The 12,982-nt window shown below is 44.3% G+C and overlaps 1 protein-coding gene across 2 annotated transcripts in view; it reads left to right on the top strand.

The window, feature by feature from the left end:
• Positions 1-12,982, top strand: part of CACNA2D3 (calcium voltage-gated channel auxiliary subunit alpha2delta 3) — a 930,450-nt gene that overhangs the window by 702,791 nt on the left and 214,677 nt on the right. For both annotated transcript variants that reach the window (XM_025377234.1, XM_025377233.1), the window contains one exon: positions 3,817-3,891. In XM_025377234.1, coding sequence (XP_025233019.1) covers positions 3,817-3,891 — 75 coding nt within the window. The remainder of the gene's footprint in view (positions 1-3,816; positions 3,892-12,982) is intronic.

Below are 12,982 nucleotides of genomic sequence, written 5' to 3'. Positions count from 1 at the left end.
TTCTTTCTTTCTTTCGACAGGGCCTGGCTCTATTACCCAGGCTGGAGTACCTGTGGCACGATCTGGGCTCACTGCAACCTCTGCCTTCCAGGTTCAAGCGATTCTCCTGCCTCAGCCTCCAGAGTATCTGGGATTACAGGCACCCACCATCATGCCTGGCTAATTTTTATATTTTGTATTTTTAGTAGAGACGGGGTTTCACCATGTTGGCCAGGCTGTTCTCGAACCCCTAACCTCGAGTGATCCACCCGCCTCAGCCTCCCAAAGTGCTGAGATTACAGGCGTGAGCCACCACGCCTGACCACCTCCAGTTCTTTCTAGAACAAATCAGAGTACGGAAAGAACTATGTAGGGTTGAGAGGCAGAAAAGTGAGGGTACCTTTTTTTTTTCTTTGAGCCTCATTCTGTTCCCCAGGCTGGAGTTCAATGGTGCAATCTCAGCTCACTGCAACCTCCGCCTCCTGGGTTCAAGCAATTCTCCTGCCTCAGCCTCCCAAGTAGCTGGGATTACAGGTGCCCACCACCATGCCTGGCTAATTTTTCTATTTTTAGTAGAGACGAAGTTTCACCATGTTGGTCAGGCTGGTCTCGAACTCCTGACCTCAGGTGATCCACCTGCCTTGCCCTCTCAAACTGCTGGGATTACAGGCATGAGCCACTGTGCTTGGCCAAGTATAGCATTTTTAGGTGCTAGGGTAAATATAGTGATGATGGTATGGAAAGGACAAAGCAAAGTGCAGGTCAGGAGAGCCTTTTTACAAGAGATGAGCTGAGGATGAGCTTATAGCATGGGTGAGGATTAGCCACAGGGAGAGAGAAGGAAGGGTTCCTTGGGTAGCTGACCCTGTGCGAGTAAAGGTCTGGCTAGGAGAGAAAATTGCAGGGGGATTGTTGTTGCCGTATGCTTTGAGTGACAGTGAGTGAAGGGAGGCAGGGTTGGGTACTCAGGCAAGGGCCAGATCCCAGGGAGACCTGATGGACAAGCCTGTGGATCTGTCTTACACATGGAAGAGGTTGTTAGTGGCTGTTACAAAGGAAAGCAACATGGTCAGAGTTACCTTTGACTTGGATCAACCTGGAGGATGGTTTTGTTGGGGTCGAACTCTGAGGCAGGAAGAGCAGTGAGGACCATTGTGGAAATTTATTGAATTAATATAATAGTGGGACAGTTGGGTAGCAGGATGGAATTGGAGCAAACCTGGAGAAAACCATTAGTAGGATTTCATACTACTGATGCTGTAGTTTCTAACTGGGGAGTCTGTGTGGATGGTGGTGCCGCCTACTGAGAGAGAGAGGAGGAAGAGCAGCTTTACAGAACTCTGCTGTGACTGGATGAGTCTGAGGTGTCAGAGGGATGGCCAAAAAGAGATGACCACTACTCTGTTGGATACTTGGTTTGCCACTGAAGGGAGAGACCGAGGCCAGAGTGTGGATCTGGGGAACAATAGCACAGATGTGGTCACTGCAGCTTATTGAGAGAGAGGAGAGCTAAGGCAGACAGTGGGTCCTGGGGACAGAATCTTAGGGAAAATGAGTACTTGAGGAATGGGTGAAGGACAAAGATCCTGTGAAGAGGAGGAGGCCCAGGAGTGTGGGACCTGGAAACTGAGGGAATAGTGTCGAGGAAGAGGAAGCAATGGGCTAAGAAAAGTAGGAAGATTTGAGGGAGAAAATCCTGTAGGGTTTGGCAATGAAGAGCCCCTGGCAATCATAGAGAAAGGGATATCCATGGCATATTTGGTGGTGGAGGGAGGGGAAAAGCAGAGTGCAGTGGGTTGAGGCATGAAGGGGCAATGAGGAAACAGAGATGGCAGTTGGTTAATGAATGCGGGACATTGGCATGGGAAGATGAGCTCAGCTTCTGCATTCTGGGGGAGGAAGCACAGAATTTAGCTAAGCTGTGTAGAATCTGCACTAAATGCAGTTTCTTTTATTGTTTCTCTACTTCCACCTTTTTCTCTTTCTTCTTTCCCTACTCATCTTCTCTCCGTCCCAACCACCCCACCATATATTTTTAACCATATGATAGGACCTTTGCCCTCATGGAACTTACATTCTGGTAGGAGAGGCAGGCATGAAATAATCAAGTCTTGATTACTTATACTCAACCCCACAAATAATAGATTATTATAATTTTGATGAGTACTATAAAAGAAGAGTACAGGCATTAAGAAGAATCCTGACTTCTTTTGAGTATTGCTTCTCACAAGCAAAACAAGAATCAAAGTAATGTATATTAGAAGGTGCTGAATACATGAGCTGACTATAAAATATTATTTGTTTTGTTTGAGTTTGAATTCCCAATCAAATACCATTTTTGTCTTGAATGGAAAAAGCCAAACTCTCAGAGTTTTTTTTTTTTTTTTTTTGACCCCTCCAGTCCATCTTAAACTGAAACATAATAATGGTAATTAATGCAGTGTTGACTGTCTGACATTTTTCCAAGAGACAAGATGAAAGAGATGATATACATCTCAAAGGATAGGAAATCTCTGGTTTATCTTTCACAGCATAATGAAATATACTTTTATCATTAGAGTCAAGTAGAATCTTATTAAGACTTGCTGTGCAAGGTAACTCCAGGAGAAGATGTCTGTTGCCCTTGACTACCACGTGCATATTTGCTTTATGTAATGCAATGGAAACTTTTAATTGCCAGTGTTAAATTCTCTGAAGTTAATTTCACATCACCTTGACGTTAAGCTAACAAGCAGACAGGGTCATTCCTGGTTTGTAAACTCTGTTGTCTGGATCATTTAATAGTGTCATATTCAAGAATGTGAGTGGCAGAGAATTTAAAGAAAATTAACAGTGGGGCTCAGAACTGTGAAATAACTCCTCAGAAAAAAAAATAGAGAATTTCTTTTTTCTTCTCCCCTTTCACTGCTCTGGCAAAACTGGGTTACATTTTCTTTCTTCAGAGAGACAGATCAGTATGGGTTTTATGCCAGAGGCCGTTTTAATACATGAATGATTTGTAGGTAAATTTATTGTAGCCAATGGGTGCAGTCAACTGTGTAATAGAAATATTGTCAAAAAGCCGGGATTATTATTTAAATAAGTGCAGTGTTAAATTTGATTACATACTTTTTAAAGCTAATAAAACATTTCATTGCTCACAAACTATTTCCCATAGTCCCATTTAGTCAGAAAACATAAATTAAGTGAGGCTCTGCATAGAAAATTACCCAGGCTTTGTGTTGATGGAAGCATGCATGGAAAAGCTAGGCAACCACACAATTTGAAGACGAAAGGGTATGAAAAGGGTTGCCAGGCTCCTGTGTAGGCTGGGGCATGGGGACACTTTGTATTTGAATCATGATGGAAAATGACAGCCTAGGGGAGCACCAATTTGAGATGGCCCCTGTGGGCATGGAATTATAGAAAGTCTAGAAGTGAGGCAGCGTGGGGACCCCGCTTTCTTTATTACAGGCAGAGAGAAGACACCTCCATTGATAAGGTTCTGTGCACTTGGACATAGGGTCTTTCCAGAAACATTAGCCACTTTCTTGTTAAAAAAAAAAAAAAAAGTAATTGTTTTTGTTTTAAATAAATCAAAATAAAGCCCTTGGATGCCAATGTGGGGATGTGACATTTTAAATTGTGCTATTTGTTGAGCTTATCCTGTGACAGGTCTTCATTTCCACCAAATGTCAAGGATCAGTGCCTTGCATTCATTTTAATGAAATATTGTGCTGATAAGGGTTATGAATGCCAAGTTTAAGCTGTAAATTACTAAATGCCGGGCTGCTTTATGCTTTGTGAATTCACCAGGGAGCAAGCTAATGAAGGTTTCTTTCTTGCTTCCTCTTACAGTTAGGGATTCACGGTTATGCCTTTGCAATCACAAATAATGGATATATCCTGACGCATCCAGAACTCAGGCTGCTGGTAAGAGAAATTATGTACTTCTGCATTTCTGCTTTTATGATTTTGAAAGATTTCCTTCAATTCAACGAGGATGACACTTTGCTGCAGTTTTCACTTTTCAAAAACTGTTCAATTCATAGCATTATAAAGATCGTTATAGAGTTTATAAACTGGTATTTTGACACATAATATATGAATAACGTTGGATAAATATATTTACCATGATGCTTTTGTATATAAAGCCATATATGTCTATATGCATTTATTTATTTAGCTATCTCACATCTGCCAACATATGGAAAAAATGTTTTAACTCTAGACAGCATGAAACCTATCATAATGAGTCCCTTTATGTAATACATGGACACTCATACTCCAGCTCTAGACCCACTTACTGCAAGTCTAATTTGACACAATAAATTAGACCCAAGATCCCTGGAAATTTATTACGATGGGATTTGCCCCCAAATTACATTGCTTAAGCCCAGTGCTTCGTGGATAGAAGCTATTCAACAGCTTTTTTGTTAAATCAAAGCAGCTGAGATGTTTCTCTATTTCCTGCCTATGTCATATCCAGTAGCATTGCTTGGTAAACTGATGTGTAAACCACTTTCTTTCTCTCAGTATCATTTGTACTGTCTCTGAAGTGAGTAGGGTTAGGCCAAATCCAAAACAGCCCATGGTAGCATCAACCCACATCCCTGGGCAAGGCTGCCCTTGGAGCATTGGCCATGAGTGTGCCACATGTTTGCCACCCCTGAACTAATTGCAGTGTGTTGAAAAAAGGACATCCCTTTGGGTTTGTGTGTGCTTATCAAATTTTTAAAAAAGATACAGAATTATAAAGAGTAATGCAGTGAACACTGTTTTTTAAAGTTAAGAAAGTGTAGATCGTTTTCTTTAGCAATCAGCAAACACACACGCACCTGTATGCACACACACAAATGCATACATACCCATCCACCCCACCTGTCTTTTCCCATTCATCAGAATGAGAAAGTAGCGGCATTGCCTGCTATGCAAATGTTTGTTGGCAAAGCATTGTGGGGACGAGTTCACTTCTCACTTGCATCATTGTTTAGAAACAGTTCATGTGAGAGCTCCATCATCATCCAACTTTACTCTAATCGCCCTGGTATTAATGGAGTCATGACCACATCATGTGGATGCCATATGCATGCTTTAAGATGGGCCTTATGGTAATATTCAATTTCAACAATCTTTTTATCAAAAGAGGACTGAATTAACTAGTTGGCTAATTCCAAATGTAACTCAGAATTATTGAAAAGTCTGATTGAAAAAGTGGCTGTCTTTTTAAAGACATTTAAGTCCAAAGACATATTGAAGTTTAAAACTCTTTGCACATTACCCATCTCCAGGTTGCCCAGTTGGCATCATTTGTTGGGAGTAGGAAAAGTTACAAGTTTGTGTGACTGAGTTTGGGCTCCTAATGTGTATTTATTCCAAACTGGAAAGGAACAGAATCAATGAAACAATCAAACGCAAATCTTCTACCAGTAAATGGATTAATTTCCTGTTTATCATTTCCTATCATTTAAAGGAAAAATGAAATGGAATCAGATGTCAGAAGTCACCAAGGTAGCATCCTTCTCTCTGTGGCAATGGACATGATGAGCTGCCCGCCACACAGTCAACTCACAGTGTGAACTGGTCCCCACAGTGCTTTGCCAACAAACATTTGCCTAGCAGTCTTTTATATCTCCTGGCCCTGCAGCAAATGGTGTGTTTGTAAATAGTCCATCTGATGCACTCTCCAGAGCTGTGGCCACTGAAAGGGCAGCTGAAAGGCTCTTGGAAAAGCAGACCAACCTCGTCAATGCTGTTCACCTCCTAAGAGTATAGATACTTGTAAACACATGCCATTGCTGTTCTTCTGTTGACACATCAAAAGTGGTAGTGGTTGCTAGGGTGAAAAGTGGTGGTGGTTGCTAGGATTTCGGCCATGCCATACATGGGGTGGCCCAAACAAATGCCCCATATTCTATTTATGAGAACCCAAACTATATGAACCACGTTGCAGTTGATCTGTGACAAAAACATAAGGAATGATCAGACCAGTTGGTCATCTGTCCCATTCATCTGTCTCTCACCCTGAGGCTATCAGATACTTAGAAGAAGTTTAGGGTGATACCAGCCATTAAGCATTACATGAATTAACCCATCTGAATGTGGTCAATAAGTGTATGTTGACTCTGACTTGAGTTCTGCATTTTCCTTCTGAGCAGAAGACGCAGCAAAGTGGGAGGGACTCAATTCCGGCATCACACTGTGAAACTCAACTCCTAGTCCCGCTACATCCACACTATGTGACTTCGGGCAAGTCACACAGGCTCTCTGAGCTGCACTTTTCTTTTGTAATCATGCCATAACCATAGTGCATAGATCATAGCTTGTTGTCAGAGTAAATGAGATAATGCAAGCAAAGGACCTGGTGCAGAAAAGCAGGCCCCAGGATATCTCAGAGGCAGTAGTGGTTATTTGGACATGTTGTTTGTGTTTATTTTCTATTGTTCTGTCCTCAGCTTCTGTAAAGGTTGGAAGAACATGGTGGTAATGGATGCTTAAAGAGGTAACCTAAAGAATACTTTTTGATTATTCAGGTTATTCAGGTTTTTGTGATAGACATTGGGAAGGGATCGTGTACATACACTCTCAGTTTTCTTTTTGGTTCTATGGCAAGCTTGGCCAACTGTGGTCTAGAAGACAAGCAGACAACTTGTACTAGAGGTTCTATGTGAGTTCTACCGTGTGAAGAAAACAAGGTTGTTTGTTTATTTTAAAGGTAACAATAAGAATAATACTAGCAGCCACAGTAGCTAAAGAATGATAGCTAAGAGTCAGCCGGCATGAATATCTGTGGCTCTGGCGTGCACAAGTTCTTCGTTCATCTCTGTTTTGTTCACTTATCCCTGCTTTCCCCCTTCTCCTTCCTTAACCACCAGCCCCCTCGAGTAGGGACTCAGTAGATGAATAAGTGAAGGGATCCTCTAAAACCAGTTTCATTTTTACTTACTTTAGGTTCTTCTGGAGGGTGTAAATGACTTGTGAACTTACCCTGGAAATCCAGTGTCTTCATGGGGCGTAAATCCACCCTGGCCAGAGCTCTCAGGCATGGCTAGGAACAGCCAGCTGCTAGCAGCCTCTCTAACTAGCTCAGGCAGGGAACCTGCATTCAAACTCCATTTGTCTCCTCCCAAGCCCAGCCATCTAATCGAATCCTTATTACAAATGGACGATCCCCTTAGTTCTGGCCAAGGCCACCAGATTAGCACGGTGGGTGTGAGTGTGGGGTTGTAGCCAGCATGGGAAGGACACAACGAGCTGACTTAAAATAACTCCTATTCCCTCTCCATCTGCCATGGAGTTTGTTTCGGGCCCTCCAGCCAGAGGAAAGAGGTGGGTTTCTCTGAAGCACGATACCAATATTTTTCTAATTTGTCCTATAAAATCTTTCCCCTGAATTTAATGTTTGGCTTGATTTTATCCAGTATTTTCTTTAATCTTGTGTGATTTGGGTGTGAATCATGAAGTGTCTCCAAGAACAGCTCAGACATAGGGGCCTTACTCAGCAGACTCACTTTGGTTTAACTGGCAAAGCTGCTGAAGCAATGCTTCTCTGCAGTCTCTGGGCTGTCCTTAGTCCTCCTCCAAGGGTTTCTCAGCCTCTCTGTCCTCGCCACCAGTTTGTGAATTCCTGATAGATTACCTGATGTTGGTTCAGCAAGCGTTGCCCTTGTGCCTGGTGTGGCTCAGTCCTGTGTTAGACTGAAGACTGATAAAGTAACCTTCAAAGGGTCCAGGGGGCTGCAGCATGAATGGGGACAGACACCTGTTCTCAAGGTGGGAAATGGAACAACAGCACAGCAAGAGTGATTAAATGCTTTTGATCCTGAGAAATGCTTTTTGAGTTGTGATGACGCCCCTGGAATGTTTGTTTGTTTGATCGTTACCACTCGTTAAACATTCAGGTATGGTTAAGACTAGATTTTGTTCTCTTGCTTTTTATAATTCCTTTGTATTTGAGAGCTTTATGAGTTTTTCTTAGAATGTGGAGCCCTGAATAGATCTCCTTTTCTTTTGCCCAACGGCAGATTGGGTTGAGATTTTGGTCATCCATCTGTCCCTACCTTTTAGAATAAAGGGACAACTAAATTGATTTCCTTCCCCCAGGGAGGAGGTCTGGAATGTGGACCTGGTCAGACCGACAGCAGAACACAAAGGAGGTTCCCTTTCAGCAGCCGCAGCAATGGCAGGGTTCCACCGAGGAGCCTCGGGCAGGCAGGATTTAGGACTCATTTCCATGAAGCCTGCATTGAAATTGGCCAAAAGCTGTTTGTTCTGTGTCTGCAAACCCAGGAGATGGGGAAGGATGCTGTAGAGTTTTCATTCTGGAAGAAAATCTGTCAGTCACATGGGTCACATATGTGGGAGTGGATGAGATGGAAGTAAAAATGATGGAGAGAAATTCACGTTCATTCCTTCAGAATATACTGGATGTTCACTATGTTGTAGACTTGAGCAAGCTGCTCAGAGAGGTCACAGTGTGCCCTGCCTCAAATAACTCAAATAGGATGGATAAGATATGTGTATCAGTAACTGTGGACAGTAGAGAAGATGCGCTTTTGATTTGTTTGTTGTTGGTGGTATTAGTATATTTTTCTAACATTCACTGATTCCTTTTTATAGGACAGGAACAATTCTAAGTGTTTCACATGTGTTAATGCTTTTGATCACTGACTAATTGAATAGCAAGTCTAGGATACTATGTGCCTTGGAAAGGCCTAGAGGCTTAAGGGAAGGATGAAGGGAGGGGACGTCCAGGTGGGAGATCCATCTAGCAGAAGCCTGGAGTTGAAGTGAGGACAACTGTGAGTACTGGGCTGAGCAGCTGGGCTTCTCTAAGACAAAGGTAGATATCCCTGTGTTACAGACGGGAATCTGAGACACTGAGTCATAAGGTGACGTCTCCCAAATCACACAGCTAGAAAGTACCAGAACCCGGACCCTTAACCCCAGTCAGTTTAGATGTACTAAGTTCACTCTGCTGTGTGGGTTCTTCAGGAAATGGGAGGCAGAGTGGTTGGAGGGTGGGAATGACTGGGATGCCTGGTCTCTGCAGCCATATGGACCAATACCAAGATAATCATGGGGCGATGACTGTCAGAATCTGTCTAGACTTAACACTGTCCAGTAGGAATATAATGTGAGCCACAGACAGGAGCTGCCTATATAATTTCAAATTTTCTAGGTGCCACATCTAAAAGAATACAAAAGAAACAAGTGAAATTAAATTTAAGAATATATTTTATTTATCCTAGCATATCTACAATTTCAATGTTTCAATATATAATCAATATAGACATTATTAATGTGATATTTTACATTCTTTTCATGCTTATCTTTGACATCTGATGTGTATCCTACATGGCACATCTCAATTCAGACAAATCACATTGCAGATCCTCAAGACCCACCTGTGGCTGTGGACCCCATAAGGGACAGCACAGGTCTACAGTGTGACCAGACATTTTGGACCCTTCTAGATAAAATGGATTATAGGACCTCCTCTTTCCTTAAAGTGGGTTAGAGCAGGCTCTATTGCCACCACCAGCCTTCACTGTGCCATCCTGGAAGTCTGGGCCAACTTCCAGAGTCAGTGGCCAGTTAGCCTCCTCTGCTGTGGCCACCACCCCTCCCTCCCAGGCTGTGGCCTCTCCAGCATCCAGGAGTGGCAATGGGAAGTTGCCCAGAATTCAAGGGGCCTTGACTTGATTGCCAGGGCAGACGAGCTCCATAGTTTGGCCTGGAAACTCTGGCTATTCTGGCCGTGTAGGTTCACCCCTAAGCCATCTAGACTTCCGCAGACAAACTGTCATGGAAGCCAGTGGGTGGAAAGCAGTAGCCACACTGGGTGAACCTGAGCACTTAGGTCATCTAAATCAGAATGTGTTGACGCGAAAGCCATTTCTGTTATTCTGGAAAACTCAGATGAACTCTTGAACAAGTTTAAATTTTACAGATAACTGCGTCATCTTCCTAACCCAAGAGTCCTCGCACCCCCTCTGGAATTTGATATTGCTGTTTCCACCACCAGCTCTCCACAGCCTGGGTTCCAGCATGGCAGTAGCTTTTCCCTGTGTCACTCTGGACTGTCCTTGCCCCATTCCAAACATGGATTCTGCTTCTTTGTTCTTGTGGATGCCTGGGCAGTTCACATTTGCTAATGCGCATTGGTTATAGATGGGCCGTCATGGAAGGTTATTAAATCCATGGATTGATACATGGATATGCTAATCAGTGTAAATTTTCTCACACTTTAGTCCTCTTGTATGGAACTAACTGGACATCCCCCATGGACACATGTGAATATGTGTTAAATGCTAACTAGACAGTGCATATCAAGTATCAGTTTAAATAAGAGTTTAAAAAGGTAGGAGCACTTCTAGAATCCTTATCTGAGTCCAACTGACTTAGTTCAAGCAGTGGGCCATGGGAAGAGATTCTGTATAATTCCAAAGAATTTAGATGTGAAATTCAAATGGAATTTTTCTTAACTATGCAATTCCACAACTGAGGAAATAGCGGGTCCTTTCGTCCATTCCTCAGAAACCCCAAGCTAGCTCCTTCCTGCTCCAAATTCTTGTGCCCAGCTCTTCTTTACCTGAAATCTTGTTCCAGGTACACCTGTTACTGGCATTTTCTCATTGTCTGCTTCTTAGCTCGATGTCACCTCAGAGAACCATCCCTACACCCACCCAGAGGAGCCATGCTCCTCCTCCATCACTCTCCATCACGTCCTCTACCTTAGTTTTCTTGAATCACTTACCACTCTTCGAAAACGTCTATTGTTTAACTTCTCCCCTGTGGTCCTTTGTGAATAGCTGGGACTTTGCTACTACACAAAGGGGGTAGTCAGTAAATATTTGGTGAATGATCTGCAGGATGTTTGACTGATGCTGCTGATTAGATGTCTGAGTACCAGTTTCTTACAATAAATGAGAAGAGCAGGTGACACGTGTTCATTCACCAAACATTTGTTGAGTCCTTGCTACATGGGGTGCAGAAACAGAACTGTGGTTAGTTAAGCTCCCTTTTTTTTCCACCCCTCCCTATCCCCTCCTGCTTTTCTGCAAGCATTCATCAGAAGTCCTTGAGTCCAGCACTGTGCTAGCTAACGGAGACAGAAGCAGGTTGAAGGAGTCTCTGCCCACAAGCTCATCACACAAAGCAAGGGTTCCCCAGTGGTAAGAGGGACCAAGAAGAACTATGGGCTCACAGACCAAGTGTCTGCTTTTCCTTAGAGGAAGGGTGCCCTGAGATGCAGGAGGGCTTCCCAGAGGAGATGGGGGAGGACTGTACTCAGCAGATACCCTAGACTCTCCCCAGGATCACTGACCTCAGGCTAGACCAGGCATGACTTTCTCTCTCTCATCTCAGGACCACGCATTCTGCCGGCCACAGCCTATGGGGGTGGGGGGATGGGGAGTTGGGCCTAGCATTATTCACAGAACTTTCGGTGGTCCCCAAATGCAGGGATCTGTTGCCAGCCTCCTGGACCCCCGCTCTCAGGCTGCTGCTGAACTGAAAGAGACTGCCCAGTAGGTGGCGCGCGGGCACCGCCGAGTACCCGGTCCCCACGCACAGCCAGCCCCTGCCAGCGCACGTTCTCAGAACGGAGCCCGGGCGACTGCAACCTAGGCCTGGTCTGAGTCCATTTCGTTTAGTTTCAAAGAAAGAATTAACAGAGGCTTAGTAAGTGTATCTGCTCAGAGGAGGGCGTTCTCTGAGAAAAAATAAACAAGACTGTGTGACCCCACGTAGCGAGCCTGTTCTTTTGGAAATACATCATTTGGTTTTAAAAAAAAAGAAAGAAAAAGAAAGCAGAGCCTGTGTGCTTTCTTCCTGATGGAATTGGTGAGGGCACCGTCCGCACTGCCTGGTCTGAACACAATTGGACGCGTTGCAGCGTTGAGGGGAAGGCTTACACCTGGTGACCCTGGGAGTGAAGAAGTCAGCGGGTACCTGGGTTTCTGTGAGGTGGGAGCTACGCCCTTTCTGCAAACCTCGAGAAGTCAAACCCACAACTCTAGTGACTAGGTGTGTGCTTGGACACTCAAGGATCGATGGGGTTTGGAATCAATCCCACAGGTTTTTTTTTGTTTTTTGTTTTTTGTTTTTTGTTTTTTTTCCGGACAGTGTGCTTATGAATCCCCTCTGGGTGCCAGGCACCACAGCACCCAGGCGACCAGGAATCACGACACTGCCCTCACCACGGGTCTCAGGCCAGGCCCTGTGCCGAGAGCCCTGGATGCCTTGCCTGGGTCAGTTCTCATTGCCTCATGCATGGAGTGTTCACCACAGAGGGGTTGACTGTACGTGAAGATGCTCTATATATGATTTTAAAAATTAAATTAATAAATACATATTTGGAGGGCAAAAAAGATGTTCCCTGATGCTCAGGCCAAGGAATGTGTCAATCAGAACGTAAATTCGGGTCAGTCTTCAGAAGAAAAACCAAGAAGACAGCTGTAGATAATTACCCGCCTCTGGGCGCCCATAGATCTTCTGGGTCCCTCTTGCCAGCAAGGAACTCCTGCTTTGTAGGACAATGTAATGTCTTCATAAAATTAAACTTATTCAACTGAAAGAATGTCCCTGAATGCTGAAGCTGTGTCCTCAGGTTCTTTGACAAAATGCCAGGTTGGGCTACAGAGCCTCCATCAACCTCTCCAGACAACATCCCCCTGGCCCCAGGACACCCACCTGTATGGAACCCAGCAGTGGCCCCCCTGCTCCAGGCTGTGACTCTGGAGTCTGCCGAGTCGGGGACACTCACAGGAAATGGAGAGAGGGGAGGGGAGTCAGGCTGTATGGTCACTCCTGTGTCCTCCGGAAGTAGCTGCATCCCGTCTAAAGCCACATAAGCCTCCTTCTCTCTGGGCTCCGGCACCTGCTTCTCCCTCTGGCCCTTCATGCAGACAGGTGGGAGTGCCCCACTGTTTCTAACTTCAGGGTGCTGCACCATTTCCTGTTGTTCCCCACACCCTGCCCAGGCCTTTCCAAGAGCCTCTTTACTAAACCCTCCTTAATT

Source organism: Theropithecus gelada, chromosome 2, assembly GCF_003255815.1.
Source record: "Theropithecus gelada isolate Dixy chromosome 2, Tgel_1.0, whole genome shotgun sequence".
Classification (NCBI taxonomy): domain Eukaryota; kingdom Metazoa; phylum Chordata; class Mammalia; order Primates; family Cercopithecidae; genus Theropithecus; species Theropithecus gelada.
The sequence above is the reverse complement of the archived record's forward strand: the minus strand, read 5'-3'. Positions and strand labels throughout refer to the sequence as shown.